Source organism: Neolamprologus brichardi, chromosome 3, assembly GCF_056152115.1.
Source record: "Neolamprologus brichardi isolate AB-2024 chromosome 3, ASM5615211v1, whole genome shotgun sequence".
In the NCBI taxonomy this organism is placed as follows: domain Eukaryota; kingdom Metazoa; phylum Chordata; class Actinopteri; order Cichliformes; family Cichlidae; genus Neolamprologus; species Neolamprologus brichardi.
The window spans coordinates 5,658,425-5,681,500 of NC_142106.1; the positions used below are offsets into that span (position 1 = coordinate 5,658,425).

A 23,076-nucleotide genomic window follows, 5' to 3' on the forward strand; every position below is an offset into this window, starting at 1 on the left:
TCAGTGTATGTTCTTGTTTCTTTTATGTCTCATTTACTCAATAGTTTGGTGTTTTATGTCTTGATCTTATAGGTTTTGTTGATTTTCCTTTAGTGGAGGTGCAGCGGCTTGTTGCGGTGGGCTACGCACTGTCACAGAGAGTAAAATCACTCATCCTACAGAAATTACTATCTCAGGTTTACTAGTACTAGGCTTACTAGTACTATCACACCAGTGAACATCCAGGGTTTGGACATTGAAACAGTGGAGTACAACAAATACCTGGGTGTTCACCTCTATAACAAACTGGACTGGTCCACAAACACAAATGCATTCTGCAAAAAGGGTCTAAGCTGTCTCAACCTGCTACGGCTGAGATCTTTCAGGGTGAACAGGACTCTCCGAAGGATGTTTTACTACACTGTGGTGGCGTCTGCTATTTTCTATGCTATGGTCTGCTGGAGTGGTGGAATGACAGAGAGGGACAGGGACAGGCTTAGGGCATCGGGGGGTTCCCCAGGAGCATCTTCCTTGGAGGGCTCAACCCGGGGTAGCAGTCATGGCCTATTAAGGGCTCTGTTGGCTCTTAGGTGACGGTTTCCTCGTGGCTGTGTGCAGCGGGGCTAGGGGAGGGTCTGTGCTGACGGACGTGGGTTACTGACCTGGTAGCCTGGCTGCCCCTGGGTGGGTCCAGGACGGGCGTGAGGTTCTTGGGCGCTCCGTCTCTGGGCTGGGGCCCTGGCTGGGCCTTGGGGGCTTGAGTCCTGGTTGGTGTGTTGCCGGGGTTGCGGGCGGGTGGGTGTATGGGGGCCGAGTCCTGGCGCAGGGTGCCGCTGGTACATCGAGCCACCTGGTGGGCTCTTCAACTGGTGAGGGAGGTTGTTACATCTTGCAGGAGCTCTCCTCTCTTCAGGAACTCACTCTGCAGGAGGGGGAGATACAGGAGAGGTGGAAGAAGATCTCAGCCTGGGAGTCTATTGTCTTATGTAGTCTGGAAGATGAGTGGATGACGGGGTGGGTGCAGTTTTCTCTGAGGTGGGGTCGGGTGGGCTGTCCCAGGCTCTGTGGGGCCGGGTGGCGCTGCTGCACTGGGCCCCGGTCCGGATGGGCCTGGGCCCCCTTTTCCTGGCGAGTCGCAGAGTATGGGGGTGCCTACTGGGGTCAGCGGGGAGCTGGCCTCAGGGAGGGGTCACTTGCCCCTCCCTTCCTTCCCTCCCCATCTCCAGCTGCCTCCCTCTTCCCGCTCCACCACAACCACCCACACATGCAGGGCCTTGGGGTAAAGGTGTGTCACCAGGGTGCAGGGGAGGCATCCCCCCCCTCTGTCCCCTTCTGGCTGCCTGTGCCTCAATTTTATCTCACAACTTAGACATTCGCATTACTCACACTCTCATAACACATACATATAGGATCTTGAGGGTGGGTACACTACACGGACTCCAAAAGACCATCAGGGTGTACACCTCACCCCTGGCGTCGTTGCCCACCTCTCAATTTTAAATACACGTAGAGATTGAGCTATGCGCTTTCCTGCTGCTCTCTGGCAGGTAGCTCCATGCCCTCCTGGGTTTTAAAGGCACCTTAGAACACACATGCATCAACACTACATATGAGCGGGTGGAGGGAGGTTTGGAGTCTTCACACACCTCCGTTCTCTGCGGCCTGCTGGAGCGGGGGGCCAGGAGGAGAAGTTGGCCGTCCAACTGGGGTCTGGAGTGTGGGGCCTCCCTCCTGCTGCAGAGTCGGGGCCTCCCTCCTGCTGCAGAGTCGGGGCGGTCTGCTTCTCCCCACCCCAGGGAAAAGGGTAACACCACCTGGGTCTGGGTGCAGTTTCCCCCTCCAGGGGCAAGGGTACCTAGACCTGGGGTATAGAGTACACTTGGGGAGTGTGACTGTGTGTACAGTGTCTATTCTCTTTGGCTCTCAGCGAAGGTGGTCGCACTTTTCTCCTCTCCTCTCCCTTATCTTCCCTGCTTAGCTCCTCATGTCCTTGCCTTGTCTTTTCTCGTGTTTTTTTTTATTACTTTTCCTGGAACACACTCTCACAGTCTGTGTCTAAAACCTAAAAAATGGATTTGATCAACTGGTCTCTGAATGCTATTGACACCCTTTAATGAGAAGCCTAGGCTCGGGAGAACCCGAGTGCCATGGAGGGTCTTTCCCTGCCGGATACACGATGGACGGGTGGCAGAGGATCGTGTGCCTGGCGGGACTGTCGATCGAGGACGCTGAAGATATCTACCTATTCGGAACCATGATAACAGGGTTCTTGCTGATCGGAGCTGGCTTGGCCCTCGCTTACCGGAGAATTAAGAGAGCGGAACCGGCTGTACAAATCCCCACAAGGATGCCCGCTGGGATTGGAACGACAGGTGTGACTTCTCAGAAAGGGCTCACTGAAGGCAGCATGGTTAAGAGCTTGGAGGCGCTTACGACTGCAGTGAATGCTCAGAATAACACCTCTGAGCGTATGTATGTTGGATTACATCAGGAAAGAATCAACTCAAAACAACATCTCTGGGCAGAAGCTGGATTACATCTTGGATCAGTTGGCTGCGGTCGTGAGGTCTCAGAATCTGCTATGTGAGCAAAAAAGAGTGACAAGACCACAGAATCGACGGCTAATAAAATCACGGAGAAACTCGCAGCTATTAACGGGAGATTGAGAGACCAGTGTCGGAGTGTTAAAAACAGCTTGAAATTCTCATGAGTTGTTTGCAAAAGAAAAATTACCATCATAATGCGGCTACCCCTTCGGCGCCAGCTGTGGGCTCAAGGCCGGAGCTGAACAAAAACTCCCTGATAACGACTGTGTTGAGTCTGTTCCTTCCCATTCCCTACAAGGCCACCTGGGTTGGCTGGTAGACTGTTTACTTACCCTGGCAGGGTGAAGGAAACTGTCTCAGCTGAACTCTGGACACACACACACATACACTTACACTGATAAGCACACACTCATCCCCCTCCCTTTCCAAACGCCTTCGATGCTTGTTTCCTGCGGGGGAACACGGTGGGTCTGTGTGCCGCGCTGGAATGGTAGCGCTGTGCAGGGCATCTGCTGTGTTCGCTTCGGATTACTCCTTACCCCCCACCCAATCCTGTGGCTTGTCATGTCTTTCACAAAGTTATGCTGTGGACATTTATGTGCTTTTTGTGCAGAGGAGTTTTTTTGTTTCCTGTTCTCATGCTGTCCTACCATGGAAGCACAGCATGAGTAGAGGTCTCTTTTTTCCTCTTGTACTTTCCCACTGTAGTGTACATTTCAGTGTTTTTCTGTAACGCTACCGATCTCTGACTTGTATCCCCATGTAATGTCTTTGTTGTGTGTGTAAGGTCAGGGTGTCCCATTTCACTGCAGGGCAACCTGCATGTGGCGAATAAAGCTTTGATTGATTGATTGATTGATTGATTGATTGATATTTATGTCTGTCTCCACGTTGGGTGAGTGTTGAGTAATTGCATATGAGAGTATGAGGGTGGGAATGGATGTTTGTATCTGTGTGTGCCTGTATGTCTGTGTCTATATGTCAGCTTGGGTATTAGACGCCACCTCTCTGGGGACATCTCAGGCCCTCCAATGTATGGAGGCCTATCTCCCCCACCACTTCCCCTGCCAGTGGCAGACGCCCTCAGACACCAGTGCGTTGGTGGGTCTTTGTGTCCGGGGATGGGCGTCCAGGTAGACATCGGCTCACTCCTTGGTGGCTGCTTATCGGGGCCTGGAGCCTGGGGCTTGCTTGGGCCCCTTTGGGGGTGGGGTGCCCTCGGCCTCTCAGCCTGGGGTTTGGTCACTCAGGTGCAGCTGGTTGCCGGTGGAGCTCCCGGGCACGTCTCTGCAACCCCTCCTGGCTTATGCTCCGCGGCTGCTGAGTGACCCCTCATCTGGGACTCTCCTCAGCTCTTTCTGGGATAGTGGCACGGCTGCCCCTCTGTTGGTCTTCCTTGGTCTCTTGTGTTCTGAGGGCCTCTGGATGTCTGGAGTCTTGATCTCCTCCATACCTGCTTCATGCCCTGGAGGACGGGGCTGTGGCCCCCCCACACCCTCTAGCAGATCATTACATGAAGGAACCTTTTAAAAACAAGCGCGTCCATGCTCACAGGTGTACACACGGGTGCTCACACACACAAACTACACCCTTTTTGGCTCCTACCTCAAAGCACACTGTGCGCTGTCGATCTTACATGCTGCACAATAATGTTTAATATTTAGTATTTACTGTTATACTCCCATATATCATCGTGATGTTGTTTATTGTATTCCTCTCGTTTTCTTCTGCTTGTTTTCTTATTTCATTCTCAACAGGTGAAATTAAAAAAGTATCTACTGTTAGCTAGTTTATTGTGATGATGTTGTTTTTATTATGTTGCTCTTTGTTTGTTTTCTCTTCTGGTTTTTTATCTCCATACAGGTGATCCAGGTGTTTTGTTTGTCTTTCTTTTTTTTTTCTTCCCCCCTTTCTCACCATCTCTTCTCCCCTCTATTTTTCTTTCTCTCCCTCTCTTTCTTTCATTCTTTCTCCCTGTGCTATCCCCCAGTCATGTCTGTCCCATCTTTAAAAAACTAAAATAAAATGAATACATAATTGGTGGAGGTGAAGTTTCATTTTCCAACAGGACGACAAACTCACATATACAATCAAGATAGTAAAGGAATCACTTTAGGACCACTCTGTGAATGTTCTTCAGTGGCCCAACCAGAGCCAACCAGGCTTTAACCCAAATGGGCATCTCTGGAAGGAGCTGTGGACTGACAGTCTGATCCAACCTGATGAGGCTTGAGAGGTTCTGCAAATATGAATGGTAGAAATGGTTGAAAAATATGTGTGTCAAAAAATCTGTAGAGTATATAGTTCAACACAGTTGTTGCTACAAAGTGAAAGTTAAGTTGACTGAAACAGCTGTTTTTAAAAGTTTGTGAAAGTTTAATGTTAAAATAAAAAAAAAACAGTTTTAAAGCTGAAGGCAGGCTGATGTCTGAATTTTACAGTAGCCTGAAATACACATTATGAATAAAGCAACATTAGTCAAAGGAAAGAAGCTCCAGCTCTCACGTCATTCAAATGCGACAAACCAGGAAACAGGATGTTCTTCTTCCCCCGTAAAGAGAGACGCGCAGACGATCAGAGTGAGTTCAGACCAAACTAGCAGCTTCCTCTGAGTGAGTCCAGCTACAGGAGAGAAAAGTGGAAAACTCCAACACTGCTGCTTCAAGCTGCTGACGCTCCAAACACTGAATGTGAGTTTGAGCAAAAACACGACTCAAAGGAAGTTTCAGTGAAGGTGGTAGAGGAGGGAGGGGAGCCAGGACTGACTGTACTTCCTGTCTGCTGTTTTCAGCTTCACTCACAGACTCAATGGCTTCCAGATCAGAGGAGGATCTCTGCTGTCCGGTCTGTCAGCAGGTCTTCAGAGATCCTGTTCTTCTGTCATGTAGCCACAGCTTCTGTAAAGACTGTCTGAAGAGATGGTGGCGAGACAGACCAACACACGAGTGTCCAGTTTGTAAGGAATTATCAGTTTATGATCCACCTTTAAACCGAGCTTTAAAGAACCTGTGTGAGTCGTTCTTACAGGAGAGAGATCAGAGAGCTTCAGAGGCTCTCTGCAGTCTGCACTCTGAGAAACTCAAACTCTTCTGTCTGGACCATCAGCAGCCAGTGTGTGTTGTCTGCAGAGACTCAGAAAAACACACCAATCACAGATTCAGACCCATCGATGAAGCTGCACAACAACACAAGAAGGAACTTCAGGAAACTCTGGAGCCCTTAAAGAAGAAGTTAAAGGTTTGTGAAGAAGTTCAAGTGAAGTTTGATCAAACAGCAGAACACATTAAGGTCCAGGCCCGACACACAGAGAGGCAGATTAAGGAGCAGTTTAAGAAGCTTCACCAGTTTCTAGCAGAGGAAGAGGAGGCCAGGCTGGCTGCACTGAGGGAGGAAGAGGAGCAGAAGAGTGGGATGATGAAGGAGAAGATGGAGGCTCTGAGCAGAGAGATAGCAGCTCTTTCAGACACAGTCAGAGCCACAGAGGAGGAGCTGAGAGCTGAAGACGTCTCATTCCTGCACAACTACAAGGCTGCAGTGGAAAGAGTCCAGTGCTGCCCCCTGCTGGATGATCCACAGCTGCCCTCGGGAGCTCTGATAGACCAGGCCAAACACCTGGGCAACCTGACCTTCAACATCTGGAACAACATGAAGGACATGGTCTCCTACACTCCTCTCATTCTGGACCCAAACACTGCAAATCCAAAACTAATCCTGTCTGAAGATCTGACCAGTGTGAGAGGAGGAGGAGAGAGGCAGCAGCTTCCTGATAATCCAGAGAGGTTTGAGAGTTATTGCTCTGTTCTGGGCTCTGAGGGCTTTAACTCAGGGACTCACAGCTGGGATGTTGATGTTGGAGACTGTAAAGGGTGGGCACTGGGTGTGTCAGCAGAGTCTGTGCAAAGGAAGCAGCACATATGGGCTGGATTATGGGAAATGGGGCTTGGTTCAGGTAAATATTCAGCATGGTCACCATCATCGTTTACTGATCTCTCAGTAGAGAAGAAGCTCCAGAGGATCAGAGTGAATCTGGACTGGAACAGAGGAAAGCTGTCGTTCTCTGATCCTGATACTAACACACACATACACACCTTTACACACACTTTCACTCACAGGATGTTTCCATTTATTGAAACTGGTGGTAAAGTGAAGGTGTGTCCGTTGAAGGTGTCAGTGTCAGTGCAGCAGATGAGTTGAGGATGATGATATTTCTAATGTTGTTTCCTGTCAGTGAATTGAAGCTGTTAAACTGCAGCTGTCCTCCTGCTGCCTCCTTAAACATATTGTTGAAACCACAATTCATTTTTGGCTTTCATTCACTTTATTCAAGCTAGTACTCGCTATAGGTCATGTTGCCTATAGCGACATGATGCTCCTGCTGCCTCGTTCCAAAGCTCTTTGTTTCTCTTTTAGTTCTCACTGTTTCTTTCTGTTTCTGCTGTCCACCTTTTCACATGCCATGGTAAGAAAAAAAAAGTGAAAGTAAGTGAAACAACTTTAAACATAAACTGAAAGGAAGCTGAACTGAAATTAAGAAAAAGAAAAACTAATCAGTGGCATAGTTATTCAATGACAGTGATTAAGTATATATGAAAGTACAGAAACTTGACTTTTCAGCTCTCACATTACCTTAAATGTCATGCATCCATGGAAGTTTCACTTCCTGTTTTTTCCATATCATGTCCAGCTCTGCCATCTTATTTTAGAACTCTTCTATCTTTGCATGATGTACAGTTTAAAATAATCAGTTTGTCTTGTATGGGGCCCTGGTGCCAAGGAATGCCAAGGAAAGGTGGGCAGGAGAAGTGATAATGAACAATGAAAAGAGAAATGTGGTGCACTAAGACTCAACACCACATTGCACTAGTCTCTTCAAAGTGTGATGCCAGATGTTTGACATGTTAAAACTAAAATGTTGAGAAGATGTGCATCTTACTTCACCACTTTTTCTCACCCTATTATTTCATGTGTGTCATTTAAATAAGAACAGCATGTCATCACATTTCTTTCCATTGTGTTATTTTAGGTGCTTTATAAATAAAGTTGGATTGGATATTGAATCTGTAATGACCAACATGAATATCACTGTAAAAACGCAGCTATTGATCAACCCATGTTAGTGTCATTCAAGTATCTAGGGTGGAACAGTTTGTAGTAATGCAGCTCTCCTCTAGATAAATCTGGCACTCCACCTGAGTTTTAATCCTCAGAACGCCGTGTGCAGTAAACTGATAGTAATTTCTATCAGTGTAAGTGTTGTACCTTACATCATACGAATTTCCTCCTTCAGGCTCCTTTCACTGATTTGAATTGCCTCACAGTTTACAGAGAGGAACACGTGTGAACATGTTTACACCCTCTTTCGCTCCTTCCTCAGTTCTGCTGTTAATCTGCTGTTGAGCTGTTAGTTTGCTTCTCTTGCCAGAATTTTGATTCTTTGTGAATAAATTATTGTTGACTGTAGAAGATCACCCTGGGATTGAAGCTTCAGAAGCACAGTCATTTACCCCACTCAATCAATAGCCTATAAAACTAATTATTTTTTAATTTTATCATATTTCCCTGAAAAATAGTGATACGATCACTCATTTTGTCCTCCTTGTTTAGGATTTCTATGAACAAAATAAAATTCTCTCAATGGATTACTTATCCCAGTGTACCTGAAGTAAATAATAATAACTCATGATAATACTGAAGGCTGCTATACAACAACGAACATTATATTCATTTCTGTGTAAATAAACCATGATTTAATCACACATGCTATGAACATCACCAGAGGTGATTTTAGGTGAACGTGGTGGAAGCCAAAATTCTAAAATCATTCACTGAAGGATTTTCATGCATGTGGACCAGCTGTTATGTGTGCTTCAAATAAATAACCAACAGACACTGAAAAGCAATGAAAACAAACATCTTGATCCGTGCTTAATCATCCAGGTAAGTAAATCTCCAAAAGTTGATTCTGTTCATCTGGACGTGGCGTTTTGTGGGAGAAAAGTTTCGTCACTCATCCAAGTGACTTCTTCAGTCTCAGCTGACTGCAGGTTTCCCCAATCTTATAAACAGTTTTATAAACTGTAAACCATAAAATACTACGTCCAGACAAACAGAATCAACTTTTGGACAATGAAAACAAAAGCTTTTAATTCTCACAGTTCAATTAGTCTGACTGTAGTACTTAGTTTGAACATGTTATCGACCAATGTTGTTATTGGCAAAAGAGCTGTTTTAAATATTTGTTTCACACTTACATATTAAAACACATTCAAAACGTAATCAAACAATACATGTACAGAGAAGCTCCTACAGAAAGTTTAAAAAGACACATTTATAAACATCTTTGTGTCCAAGTAAAACCTCATGGCAGTATATAAAAGAGGATTCGTCTAGAGTGAGGTTAGAGATCTGTGCGCTCCAGTAGAGTTATATGAGGAACATTATATTTTATTCCATGAATTCCTTGTTTTGCTGTGAGTTTCTGGTGAACTAGATTTTTTCCTGTTTCCAGTATTTTCAGTTAACTGAGTCATCTCTACCCACATTACTTGCAGCTGGTCTCTTCCACCTGCTACTAGGTCACGTTCAGCATTGCTTCACTCTTTAAACTTGCTTTTCTAACTTATTGCAATATTTATCGCCTCTGGTATGCTCCCCAAATGAGCAGCGAAGGACACCTCTGTTATACAATAGAAAAGCTGCAGCTTGAAGCTGAGAGAACCCAAAAGCAAACTAACAGTTAAGTGGCTGATGGCTGATACCATCTGAGTCTGCAGACATCTGAGACATTTCAATCTACTACTGTTCAGTAGGAGATTAGATTAACTTTTCTTATACATTTTCTGTATAACATAAAACAAACAACAGCAACAACAAAATTAAAAGACAAACTTTCAGTCCAGTAGATCCTAAAGGTTTCTTCCATTCTTACTCTGTCCTCCTGGCGGATCTGCAGATGTGAAACAGTTCATATCAATACATTTCATACATATCAATGATCAAGAAACTGACCTTACAGCCTATTATTTGCCAGTGATGCTAGTTTCAGTCATTATGCAAATGTACTCTTTATAAGGTTGGGGAAACCTCGTCACTTGGATGAGTGATTAAAAAGTTTCTCCCACTGAAAACACTACGTCCAGATGAACAGAATCAAATTTTGGGGATTTCCTTACTTGGATGATTGAGCAGAGCATCAAGACATTTATTTAGAGTGTTCTGTGTGACTCTTCTCTTTTCCACTGCAGGATCTTTATATTTGGTAAAATTTGGTTATTTTGCTACAATTAAGACAATTGAAAAACAAGCAGGTACATAATAATACACACAATCAGGGCAAGACTGGCAATCTGGAATACTAGGTGTTTAAATAACATCTTATTTCATAGTGTAATTTTGACTTGTTTTCTCCAAAGCACACTCTCTGTTGATTCACTCACTAATTATAGTCACAGCATTCACTCACTGTGTCTTTTGGGATTTGCTAGTTTAGCATAGCTTATAGCCGACTTGCTAACAGCATGCTTTTCAACTGTTTCTTTCTCTGCACTTTCCTGCTCTTTTATTTCAGATGTTTAGTTACTCCTTGGCCTCCTTTAGTGTAATAAATGTAGTAATAAATGTAGGCTATTTGCAGGGAGCCAGGATAATTGAACTGGGGATTTGCACCTTTGAAAAATGGGTACTTAGCCAGGCACCTATAGCCAGTGAACCGCAGGTAGCGGTAACTTTCACACACCAAATTGTCCCACTCGCTGACACATCTGCAGGGGGTCAGGTAAAACAATTGTTGTGCATGATTTTAACAACCATGTAGATACTATAAAAACCACACCATTAAATTTGTTATTAATAACAGTTATTACCTGTCAATAACAGTTATTATCCGTTATTAAAATCAATCTCAAAATCTAAAAGAACCCACCCACCTCTTTAATCACACTCTACACTCTATACTGTAGCTCCTCTGAAAAAGAGAGCCTTAGGACAAGAGAGCCTTGTCTCCCTGGTATAACTCTCAAACAAAAGCTTAAAGCAGATAACTCGTAAGCTGGAGAAGAAATGGTGTATCACAAATTTGGAAGATCATCACTAAGCCTGGAAACACCGTTTGCTGCTTTATAAAAAAAAACAAACAACCCCAGAACATCTTATTATTCGTCAGTGATTGAAGAAAATAAGAACAACCCCAGGTTTCTCTTCAGCACTGCAGCCAGGCTGACAAAAAGTCAGAACCGGGTCTAGGTACCCTTGCCCCTGGAGGGGGAAACTGCACCCAGACCCAGATGGTGTTACCCTTTTCCCTGTGGTGGGGAGAAGCAGACCGCCCCAACTCCGCAGCAACAGGGAGGCCTCACACTCCAGACCCCAATCAGACGGCCAACTCCTCCTCCTGGCCCCCCGCTCCAGCAGGTCGCAGAGAACGGGGGTGTGAGAAGACTCCAAAACCTCCCTCCGCCCGCTCATATGTAGTGTTGATGCATGTGTGTTCTAAGGTGCATTTAAAACCGAGGAGGGCATGGATCTACCTGCCAGAGAGCAGCAGGTGTACACCCTGATGGTAATTTGGAGTCCGTGTAGCGTGCCCACCCCCAAGATCCTATATGTATGTGTTATGAGAGTGTGAGTAATGTGAATGTCTAAGTTGTGAGATAAAATTGAGGCACAAGAAGCCAGAAGGGGACAGAGGGGGAGATGCCTCCCCTGCACCCTGGTGACACACCTTTACCCCAAGGCCCTGCATGTGTGGGTGATTGTGGTGGAGCGGGAAGAGGGAGGCAGCCGGAGATGGGGAGGGAAGGAAGGGAGGGGCAAGTGACCCCTCCCCGGGGCCAGCTCCCCCGCTGACCCAAGTAGGCACCCCCATACTCCGCAACCCGCCAGGGAAAGGGGGCCCAGGCCCATCCGGACCGGGGCCCAGAACAGCAGCGCCGCCCGGCCCCACAGAGCCTGGGACAGCCCACCTGATCCCACCACAGAGAAAACTGCACCCACCCCGTCATCCACTCATCTTCCAGACTACACAAGACAAAAGACGCCCAGGCTGAGATCTTCCTCCACCTCTCCTGTATCTCCCCCTCCTGCAGAGTGAGTTCCTGAAGAGAGGAGAGCTCCTGCAAGGTGTTACAACCTACCCCACCAGTTGAAGAGCCCCCCAGGTGGTTCGATGCGCTGGTGGCACCCTGTGCCTGGGCCGGGCCCCCATACACCCACCCGCCCACAACCCCAGCAACATACCAACCAGGACCCAAGCCCCTGAGGCCCAGCCAGGGCCCCAGCCCGGAGACGGAGCGCCCCCAGAAACTCACGCCCGTCCCGGACCCACCCAGGGGCAGCCAGGCTACACCTAGTGGGGGTGGGGGGTCATTGTTTGGTCCCGCCTCCACTGTTATGATTGGTGTGGGGGTAGGGACAGGCTTAGGGCTTCGGGGGGTTCCCCAGGAGCATCTGCCTTGGGGGCTCAACCCGGGGTAGCGGTCATGGCCTATTAGGGGCTCTGTTGGCTCTTAGGTGATGGTTTCCTTGTGGCTGCGTGCAGCGGGGCTAGGGGAGGGTCTGTGCTGACGGACATGGGTTACTGACCTGGTAGCCTGGCTGCCTCTGGGTGGGTCCGGGACAGGCGTGAGGTTCTGGGGGCGCTCCGGCTCTGGGCTGGGGCCCTGGCCGGGCCTTGGGGGCTTGGGTCCTGGTTGGTGTTTTGCCAGGGTTGTGGGCGGGTGGGTGTATGGGGGCCCAGCCCTAGCGCATGGTGCCGCCGGTGCATCGAGCCACCTGGGAGGCTCTTCAACTGGTGGGGGAGGTTTTAACACCTTGCAGGAGCTCTCCTCTCTTCAGGAACTGAAGTTCTGACCACATCAGTGTTAACAGGTGTAGCAGGGATCACACTGGGTGTTTGAGGCTTCTGCAACACAGGCACATAAGCAGGTTCATGCACTGGTGAACTTAAAGGAATCAAATTACGCCTCGCAGTCTCTTGTGGTAACTCCACTGTGTATGATCAGGGTGTAGAGGGATTTTGGATAACAGTGCCTGCAGTTTTGACATCAGTCACCCAAACTTGCTCTTCTGGGGACAGGCTGCATAAAGGTTTTGCGTGGTGGCGCCTGTTGAAGTTTGCAATGTCCATCATCCTCTTCTCCCTTTCCTTTTGAGCGAGCAGTGCGTCGTCCGGCAGTGTAGGCTCCAGCTGCGATGGAAGTATCGGCAGTGTGGTTCGCAGACGTCTGCCCATTAAAAGCTCTGCGGGGCTGTATCTGGACTGCAGTGGTGTAGCTCTATAGGCAAGAAGAGCTAGATAAGGATCAGCTGCTTTTTTCAGAAGATTTTTTACAGTCTGCACAGCACGTTCTGCTTCTCCATTACTTTGCGGAAACTTGGGGCTGCTTGTGATGTGTTTAAAGCCATACGCTGCTGCGAAGTCTGTAAAGATTTGACCTGAATACTGCGGCCCATTATCAGACATGAGGACCTCTGGGATGCCATGACGGGCAAAGAAAGATTTCAGGTGAGTAATGACACATCGTTTGATTTTGTTCTGTTTAAGAAAGAAATCTCAACAAATCTAGAGTGATAGTCAACAGCGAGAAGGTAGGTTTTCCCCCAGGTCGAAAAGATCTGTGCCCACTCTCTGCCATGGGCGGGCAGGGTATTCTGTTGGCATGAGTGGCTCACTGTTATTGTGTCTTTCTTGAATACACGTTTTGCACTTGAGCACCATCTCAAAGATTTGTTGACTCAGCCCGGGCCACCACACTGTTTGGTGTGCATGAGCTTTACATTTTACAACACCTTGATGTCCTTCGTGTAGTTTTTCCAGCACCTCGTTTCTCATTGCTGAAGGAATAACAAGCTGTGTGTCTTTTAGCAAAAGGCCGTCTTCAACAGTGAGCATGGCTTGGTCAGGCCAGTAATTTCTCAGTAAAGGCTCTTGTTTTGCATGTTCTGGCCAGCCTTCGGTGCACATGTCCATGACGCGAGCACACACACTGTCGCTTTTCAGTTGTTCCTTCAGTGTTTGCATATATGATGAACTGACAGGCATGTGTGCTACAGTACTGTCCACATATATGTCTGTGCTTTCCATTAGCTCTTTGTCTGACAGGTTCATTGGTTTTTTCAGAGGTGAGCGGGACAAAGTATCTGCTGTCCAGAGCAATTTCCCTGGGGCGTACTGCACAGTGTACGAGTAACGCATGAGTCTTATTCTGAATCGCTGGATCCTGGGTGGCAAGAGATCCAGAGCTTGACTTCCCAGTAAGGAAACGAGAGGTTTGTGGTCCATTTCAAGACAAAAATGTTTACCAATCAGGAAATCACGAAAACGCTCACACGCCCATGTAGACGCCAGTGCCTCTTTTTCCACTTGTGCGTATCGTTGTTCTGTAGGAGAAAGGGACCTCGATGCATACGCCACTGGTCACCATCCTTCTTTCCACAGCTGCAAAAGAACACCTCCGAGACCATAGGATGAAGCATCTGCTGATACTTTAATGTCTCTGTTGGGGTCATACATTGCGAGCACTTGGGGTGAGGTCAGGGCATCTCGCAATGTTTTGAAAGCTCTCACTTGGTCAGTTCCCCAATACGATGCGTTCTTTTTGGAAAGAAGATCTCACAAGGCTTTGTCTTTTTCAGCTAAATGGGGGATGAACTTGCCCACTTGATTCACCATGCCCAGAAAACTGCGCAACTCTGACACATTAGTTGGCTCTGTCATTTCTGTAATCGCCTCCATTTTCTTTGGGTCAGGACTGATTCCTGTATCCGCTATGATATGACCCAAGAAAGCAACCTTGCTCTGGGAGAGCTCGCATTTTTCCACATTCAGCGTTATGCCTGCTTTTTCCAATCTTTGCAGTGTAGCATGGAGACGGAAATCATATTCCTGATGGTTACGTCCCCACACCAACACATCATCAATGTGACACACCACTCCTTTGAGACCCTCGATGACCTCCGCCATCATGCGCTGAAAGTGTTCGGGCGATGAGTTGATCCCAAATGGTAGGCGGTTAAAGTGGAACCGCCCAAAGGGTGTGATGAAGGTGGTGAGTTTGGCAGACTCATCGGACAGGGGAATCTGCCAGAAGCCCATTTTGGCATCCAGTTTGCTAAACACTTTGGCTCCTGCGAGCATTCCGAGACTTTGTTCAACCAATGGCAACACATATTTTTCCCTGCACACATAGTCATTTAGTCCGGTAAAGTCTACGTAAAGTCTCAGTCTAGGGCTGTTTTTCTTTGGAACAACAACCATGTCGGCACACCAATCTGTTGGTTCCTCAACTCGGGTAATGACACCAAGCTCTTCCATTCATTGGAGTTCCTCCTTTACCCTTCCCATTAGAGGCTGAGGAAGCCTTCGCGGAGTTTTGAGCGAGTATGGCACAGCGTTCGGTTTGAGTTTAATGTGATAGGCCCGCTGCACTTTCCCTAGACCATTGCAAAGTTTAGGGTAAGTAGTCTTCAGAGTGTCCATTGAAACCGCGTCAACTCACACCAGCAGGCCAAGAGCTGTAATGGCGGGCAGGCCTAGCAGTGCAGTATGTTTCTTACAACATAGACCTTCTCTGTTGTCTGTTTTGCTCCGTAGTTGAGCTGTAGCTTTGTAAAATCAGCAACGTCCAGTGGTGTTTTTCCAAAGCCTAACAAAGGTTTTTCTGGCTGCTGGAGAACTGGTCTGTGTTTGTTAGCAAAAATCTTTGATAAGTCCGAGTCAGCTATTACAGTCACATCTGCTCCAGTATCCAGTTTGAAAGTGATTTTTGCATCTTTCACTTGTATGATGGCTGTCCACGCCTGGCCGTCACTGGAAACTGAGCCTAGGAAGAAACCTTGCTCCTTTTCCTCCTCAATACTTTGCACTGTCTTGCTTTGTCTGCAGACGCGCAGGTAGTGACCATTTCTTCCCACATAAATGACATTTTGCTGGGCACTCGGGTTTCGGATGTGGAGAGCCTCCGCACTTGTAGCATTTATTACTTTGTCTCTTGCTATATTGCTGTTGTGTTTTGACAGTTTTATTTTTGAACATGTTGAACTTCGTTTTGTCGTGCTTTTGTATCACTCTGTCAACTGTTTTTGCATTTACTTGCATTACATTTGTTTCACTTCTCAAAGCTGACTTTTGCTTTTTGATTTCTTCTGACTGCCTGGCCATATTTATAGCTTTATCCAAGTCCAAGTCTTTTTCCATCTGCATGCGCTCAGACAGCCTCGTGTTGGCCAAGCCCACTACTATTCTGTCTCTTATCAGCTCATCGTGGAGCGGTCCGTAGTTACAGTGCTCTGCTAATGCATGCAAGGCAGTCACGAATGCAGTCTCATTCGGCTCTTGTTTGCGCATATTAAAACGTGCATGCTCATAAACAACATTTTCCCTGACAATGAAAAAGTTGTGGAAGCTATCTCTCACTTTAGCATAGTCCCGCTGGTCTACATCACTACATAACTCGAGTCCTCTCAGGACGTCATCCGCTTCGTCTCCCATACAATATATGAGAGTGTTCACTTGATTTTCCTCCGAGCTCGCAGACAGATTACTTGCCTGATGGAATCTCTCGAAGCGACGGACCCATCTTGTCCATTCGTGTGGTTTGGGAAAATCAAAGGGCTTCGGTGGTTGGATGCTCAACGTAGCGCTGGGGGTGCTAGCCGCGGTGCTAACTCCTGCCCTCGGACGATCGTCTACGTCGTCATTCGGCATTTCATTTCCACCTTCCCCTTCTCCTCACACTCGGCAGATGTATGGAGTCTTACAAGTCACACAGCACTTCTGACACCATGTGTGATTCTTACTCTGAATCTGAATAAGTACGCGGGACCACTGTGTGCGGTAAGACCAACTCTTTACTCACTGTATTACCATCTCCCGGCATGCATTGCCAGTGTGTAACACGTAATTACACAATCAAACAATGAAAACATACTGCCCATACAACAAATGTACCAGCGACAATTATGAATACACCACACATTACACAACCATTGCTGGAACTTGACAAATAACCAGATAAAAGTCTGGAAGAAAATCTGCCAAACACCTGCACGACTGAGTCACAATTTTCTGAGCTTCAGAAAAGGCTTTATGTTGTGACATGTGAAACTGAAATGGAGCAAAACCTGTTTTATACCTTTGATGTAAAAGAAGGATGACAGTTAAACACTGGAATTAACATACCTGAGATTCAGGTGAAAAGAAACATTTAACAGAAAGGTGCCATGAAGATCCACCCATCACCTGACACACCTGGGAAAAACCAGTAAATAGGATGTTATTCAACCTCAGTAAAGAGAGACGCGCAGACGATCAGACTGAGCTCAGACCAAACTAGCAGCTTCCTCTGAGTGAGTCCAGCTACAGGAGAGAAAAGTGGAAAACTCCAACACTGCTGCTTCAAGCTGCTGACGCTCCACACACTGAATGTGAGTTTGAGCAAAAACACGACTCAAAGGAAGTTTCAGTGAAGGTGGTAGAGGAGGGAGGGGAGCCAGAACTGACTGTACTTCCTGTCTGCTTTTTTCAGCTTCACTCACAGACTCAATGGCTTCCAGATCAGAGGAGGATCTCTGCTGTCCGGTCTGTCACGAGGTCTTCAGAGATCCAGTTATTCTGTCATGTAGCCACAGCTTCTGTAAAGACTGTCTGAAGAGATGGTGGAGAGAGAGACCAACACACGAGTGTCCAGTTTGTAAGGAAATATCACTTTATGATCCACCTTTAAACCGAGCTTTAAAGAACCTGTGTGAGTCGTTCTTACAGGAGAGAGATCAGAGAGCTTCAGAGGCTCTCTGCAGTCTGCACTCTGAGAAACTCAAACTCTTCTGTCTGGACCATCAGCAGCCAGTGTGTGTCGTCTGCTGTGCATCAGAAAAACACACCAATCACAGATTCAGACTTATCGATGAAGCTGCACAACAACACAAGAAGGAACTTCAGGAAACTCTGGAGCCCTTAAAGAAGAAGTTAAAGGTTTGTGAAGAAGTTCAAGTGAAGTTTGATCAAACAGCAGAACACATTAAGGTCCAGGCCCGACACACAGAGAGGCAGATTAAGGAGCAGTTTAAGAAGCTTCACCAGTTTCTAGCAGAGGAAGAGGAGGCCAGGTTGGCTGCACTGAGGGAGGAAGAGGAGCAGAAGAGTGGGATGATGAAGGAGAAGATGGAGGCTCTGAGCAGAGAGATAGCAGCTCTTTCAGACACAGTCAGAGCCACAGAGGAGGAGCTGAGAGCTGAAGATGTCTCATTCCTGCACAACTACAAGGCTGCAGCGGAAAGAGTCCAGCGCTGCCCCCTGCTGGATGATCCACAGCTGCCCTCAGGAGCTCTGATAGACCAGGCCAAACACCTGGGCAACCTGACCTTCAACATCTGGAACAACATGAAGGACATGGTCTCCTACACTCCTCTCATTCTGGATCCAAACACTGCTCATCTAGAACTCATCCTGTCTGAAGATCTGACCAGTGTGAGACGAGGAGGAGAGAGGAAGCAGCTTCCTGATAATCCAGAGAGGTTTGATTTGTTCTGCTCTGTCCTGGGCTCTGAGGGCTTTAACTCAGGGACTCACAGCTGGGATGTTGATGTTGGAGAGAGTACAGGGTGGGATCTGGGTGTGTTAGCAGAGTCTGTGCAGAGGAAGGGAGACAAACTGTCTGCATTATGGATAATATGGTTATATAAAGGTAAATACTTTGCATGGTCATCATCAGCTGGATCCACGACTCTGTCAGTACAGAAGACGTTCCAGAGGATCAGAGTGAATCTGGACTGGAACAGAGGAAAGCTGTCGTTCTCTGATCCTGATACTAACACACACATACACACCTTCACACACACTTTCACTCACAGGATGTTTCCATACATCAGCACTGATGATAAACTGAAGGTGTTGCCATTGAAGGTGTCAGTGTCAGTGCAGCAGATGAGTTGAGGATGATGATATTTCTAATGTTGTTTCCTGTCAGTGAATTGAAGCTGTTAAACTGCAGCTGTCCTCCTGCTGCCTCGTTGTTCCAAAGCTCTTTGTTTCTCTTTTAGTTCTCACTGTTTCTTTCTGTTTCTGCTATCCACCTTTTCACATGGAAAATCATTTCACTGTTTCTCACTGAATGACTCCCCAAACTAGATTTGAAATTCTATCAAGTTTCTAATCATTACAAGTGATTCATGTTTCTATTTGATGTGTAAATGGAGATGATTTAGTTTGCTGGGATATGGACTGACATGTGTTGAATGGGAGGAGCAGTTTGTTGTTGTCTTCTTGTCTGTTTATGACAACAATAAATATATTGTTGAAACAATGATTCATGTTTAACTCCATATATGAAATGTTTCTGATCTTTGAATTCTGTTTGATTAAAGACTTTCTTCATGACACAAATGAGATTTCAGTGTATTAATAGAACTAAATAAGATCAGAGGTGAAAGTATTATGTACGTGCTTCACTGTCAGTATGTTCAGGGGGATTCAAAGTCATGAGATAAAGTAGTGAAATCAACCATATTCACACGAAGGATGACACTGGATTAGGTTGTATAGTTTTATACCCGAGCAACAGCAAGTATTATTATGACTATCTTCTTCCAGAAGCGACATGGCAGTCTCCCTACAGGTCTTCTCTCCGTTCACGTCCGACCTTGCTTTGTATCTTCTCTTTTCCCTATAAGAAACAGAAAAAGATAACACCTCCCTTGCCTAGCCTTGATTATTAATTTTATCTTACTGATTCTATTTATTTTCTAAGTTTGGTATATTCTGTTCGAACTCTCTTGGTCCAGAAAATATCATCATGACTGTTAACCAGTGTGATGTGTAAGCATGTTACAAAAACTGTCATTCTAGCTTAATCGCAATATTTCAATTCATTCATAGCACTGAATGAAGCTTTTAACCCTCAAAACATGGGATGCCAACACTTTAATAGCACATCAAAATGTGTATATATAAAAAAAGCTTTATTTAATTATTGTTTTCCTAACACATTAGCAGCTTATTTAAACTGTACTAGCCACATACCCACATAGCAGACAGCTCTGGCCCGGATCTGGTGTCAAGCCGGCACTGCTGGCTGACTTCTGGCATGGCAGGGTTTATGTCAACCAGATGTGGGCCAGGTCTGGCAATGATGGCACTGTTTATGTGATGGCATGCCATATCTGGCCCAATTGTGGTTTGGTTTATGTGACCCAGTCTTACAGAAATCAGGTCTTACCCAGATCCGGCATCAAGCTGGCACTTCTGACTGACTGGCATCATGGCAAGGTGTATGTCAACCTGATGTGATTCACTGGCAAATAATAGGCTGTAAGGTCAGTTTCTTGATCATTAATATGCAAATTGTCAGATTTGTCTGCACAACACAGAAGAGCTAACTTGTCACTGCAACTTTCACTGCTATGCAGCTCTATCTGTCCATGAAGCCAGATAACACTCACCATTTAGTTAAACTGCAGGAATGTCTTAAAGACATAAAGACCTGGATGGCCGCTAACTTTCTGCTTCTTAATTCAAAACTGATGTTATTGTACTCGGCCCTGAAAATCTTAGAAATATGGTATCTAACCAGATTCTTACTCTGGATAGCATTACCTTGGCCTCCAGTAATGCTGTGAGGAACCTTGAAGTTATTTTTGAACAAGAAATGTGCTTCAACGCACATATTAAACAAATATGCAAGACTGCTTTCTGCGCACATTTCTAAAATTAGAAGTATCCTGTCTCAGAGTGACGCTGAAAAACTAGTTAATGCATTTATTACTTCCAGGCTGGACGACTGCAATTCATTATTATCAGGATGTCCAAAAAACTCACTGAAAAGCCTTCAGTTAATCCAAAATGCTGCAGCAAGAGTCCTGACAGGGACTAGAAAGAGAGAGCAGATTTCTCCTGTTTTGGCTTCCCTTCATTGGCTTCCTGTTAAGTCCAGAATTGAATTCAAAATCCTGCTCCTCACATACAAGGTCTTAAATAATTAGGCCCCATCTTATCTTAATGGCCTTGTAGTACCATATCACCCTATTAGAGCACTTCGCTCCCGCTCTGCAGGCCTACTTGTTGTTCCTAGAGTATTTAAAAGTAGAATGGGAGGCAGAGCCTTCAGTTTTCAGGCCCCTCTTCTGTGGAACCAGCTTCCAGTTTGGATTCGGGAGACAGACACTATCTCTACTTTCAACATGAGGCTTTAAAATTTCCTCTTTGCTAAAGCATATAGTTAGGCCTGGATCTCCTTCATGCCCTGGGGGATGGCGCTATGGCTCCCCACACCCTCTTGCAGATCGTTACAAGGAGAAACCTTTTGAATACAAACCCGCTGATCCACACAGATGTTCACTGTTCACAGGCACAAACTAAACCTTTCTTGACTGCTACCTCAAAGCACATTGTAAAAACAGTTGTCGGAACCATACTGAATTTAATCAGAGTAAAAAAAAATACACAGTGCTATCCTCTATGCTGTTGTATGCTGGGGCAGCAGGTTGAGGGTCACAGATGCCAGCAGACTAAATAAACTGATACACAAGGCCAGTAATGTTGTTGGGGTGGAGCTGGACTCTGTTAGGGTGGTGTCTGAGAGGCAGATGTTGTCCAAGATAAGGACAATCATGGATAATACCTCCCACCCACTCCATGATGTACTGGTCAGTCACAGGAAAATGTTCAGTGAGAGACTGAAATTACCCAAAAGCACCACTGAACGACACAGGAAATCATTCCTTCCCCTGGCAATCTCCTGTACAAAAAATCCATCTAATACACTGCAAACACTGCAATAGTTACACCCTTTTTACACATGCTCTTTTCTACTCTATAATATTCTTGTCAATTTTCTTGATATTTATTTATAATCACCTCTGCTAATCCTTGATATTTAGTTATTATTGCGTGATCTGTATCCAATTATCCAATGACACATCTGCTGTCCTGTATCTTTTGCTCGTTTCTCCTCCTCTTCTTTTCTCTTTGTTCTAAACTGAGCATCTGATGGCTTTGAACTTTTCGTGTCCATATTCCATTGGTTTTAATTTGCACTCCTGTATGAACACCCATCCCCCATCACAAGGATCACCAGAACATAACCTAATAGACCTACACCTTAGTTCACAGATATGCTTTGTCTAGAGTTTATTTCTGGGATTTCGCACAACCCACCCTGTTTTTCTTTTCCTTCCTCACTTTCTTTCCCCCCTTTCCTATCCCTCAGCTATGTCTTCCCCATCTGTAACAACTAACAATAAAATAAATAAATAATAACAACAAAGGTCGATCAAAAGGACCAATACGGCAAGGGCGTCATGATCCACTTGGTAAAGTAAATCCATTGGGTATCTTTGTTGGCCTTCAGACAACAATTCTGACGGCTAAAGACTCAAATGGGACAAGTAAAAAAAAACAAGGAAAGAAAAAAACGATTATTGATCAAAGGCCATGATTACCATTTGGGGAATCACTGACATCACAGCATTGTAAGATGGTGAAAGATGTACCCTTAGGCCCCCTCCTCGATTCCTTTGTTATTGAAGTTTTCATTTAATAAAGCCTGCAGACAAACTGTGAGCGGTAGCTAACATCCTTTAATAAAGAACAAAACCAAGTTTGGTGAGAGAGCAGCCATCGCAAGGAGCGTGACCGGCAGACTCTCCCTCTCCAAACATTGGTGCCAGGTTTCCTGTGTGAATGTCCCCATTTCCTTACCAGAACCCCACCATCTATCTGACTGCTTGAATAGGGTGTGAGGTAGACACCCCAGTGGCACCAAAGCATTATACAATAAAACATTTTGACCAATACATAAATGAAAGAAATTCCAATACACCCTTTTCATGTAAATGGTGTCCTTGACTTACCACTCAAACCAGTGATTCACTGTTTTCCTTTACCAGTTTTCCTCCCTGTCCAGCATGTGTACATCCTCATCTTTGAAAGAGTGGTGTGGTAGCCAATATCTTTTCTCATGTATTAATCACATATTTTAATCATATCGCTTTAGTATAGCAAGATCTCTCCTGACACCAACTGTGTGCATGCATGTAGAATGTTATTACATGTGGGCCCGAGGTTTCATTGCACCTGCACAGAGGGTGTATTATAGATTTGAAGATTTCCAGACAGCCTGCTTTTAGGGAGGTGACGAATGGTCAAACTCTTTGAAAGTGGGAGAGGGGCAAGGATGAGCTAGACTGAAGATGTAGAGATATATGATACCCACATAGCAAAATTGGTATGGTCTGGATCTGGCCCACACAATGTGCTTACACATGGCCCACATAGCGCAAAGAATAACGGCCCTTTGGTGGCCCAGATCTGGTTTGCCAAAGGTGGCCTACATATGGGCCAGCACAAGGCTAGCTGCAGACACACTAGTGGCCCTTTGCTGGCCCATGTGTACATTACCTCTGGCAAACCCGGTCTGGGCCACCAAAGGGCTGTTATTCTTTGCGCTATGTGGGCCATGTGTAAGTTGTGTGCAGCCACGGGCCAGTTGCAGACACACTGCTGGCCCTGTGCTGGCCCAGAACAGTTTCAGCTCTGGCCCCAGATGTCAGCCTAATGTGT

General features: G+C 45.9%; 3 protein-coding genes across 3 annotated transcripts in view; 2 read left to right on the forward strand and 1 right to left on the reverse strand.

The window, feature by feature from the left end:
* Positions 1–23,076, reverse strand: part of LOC102779340 (protein NLRC3-like) — a 334,346-nt gene that overhangs the window by 237,177 nt on the left and 74,093 nt on the right. The window lies entirely within an intron of this gene.
* On the forward strand, positions 5,334–7,008 carry LOC148103249 (zinc-binding protein A33-like). Its single transcript, XM_087831605.1, has one exon. The coding sequence runs from the start codon at positions 5,334–5,336 to the stop codon at positions 6,717–6,719; it is 1,386 nt and encodes a 461-aa protein (XP_087687731.1). The 3' UTR covers positions 6,720–7,008.
* Positions 17,010–18,894, forward strand: LOC148103250 (nuclear factor 7, brain-like). The gene has a single exon (XM_087831596.1). The coding sequence runs from the start codon at positions 17,065–17,067 to the stop codon at positions 18,451–18,453; it is 1,389 nt and encodes a 462-aa protein (XP_087687722.1). The 5' UTR covers positions 17,010–17,064; the 3' UTR covers positions 18,454–18,894.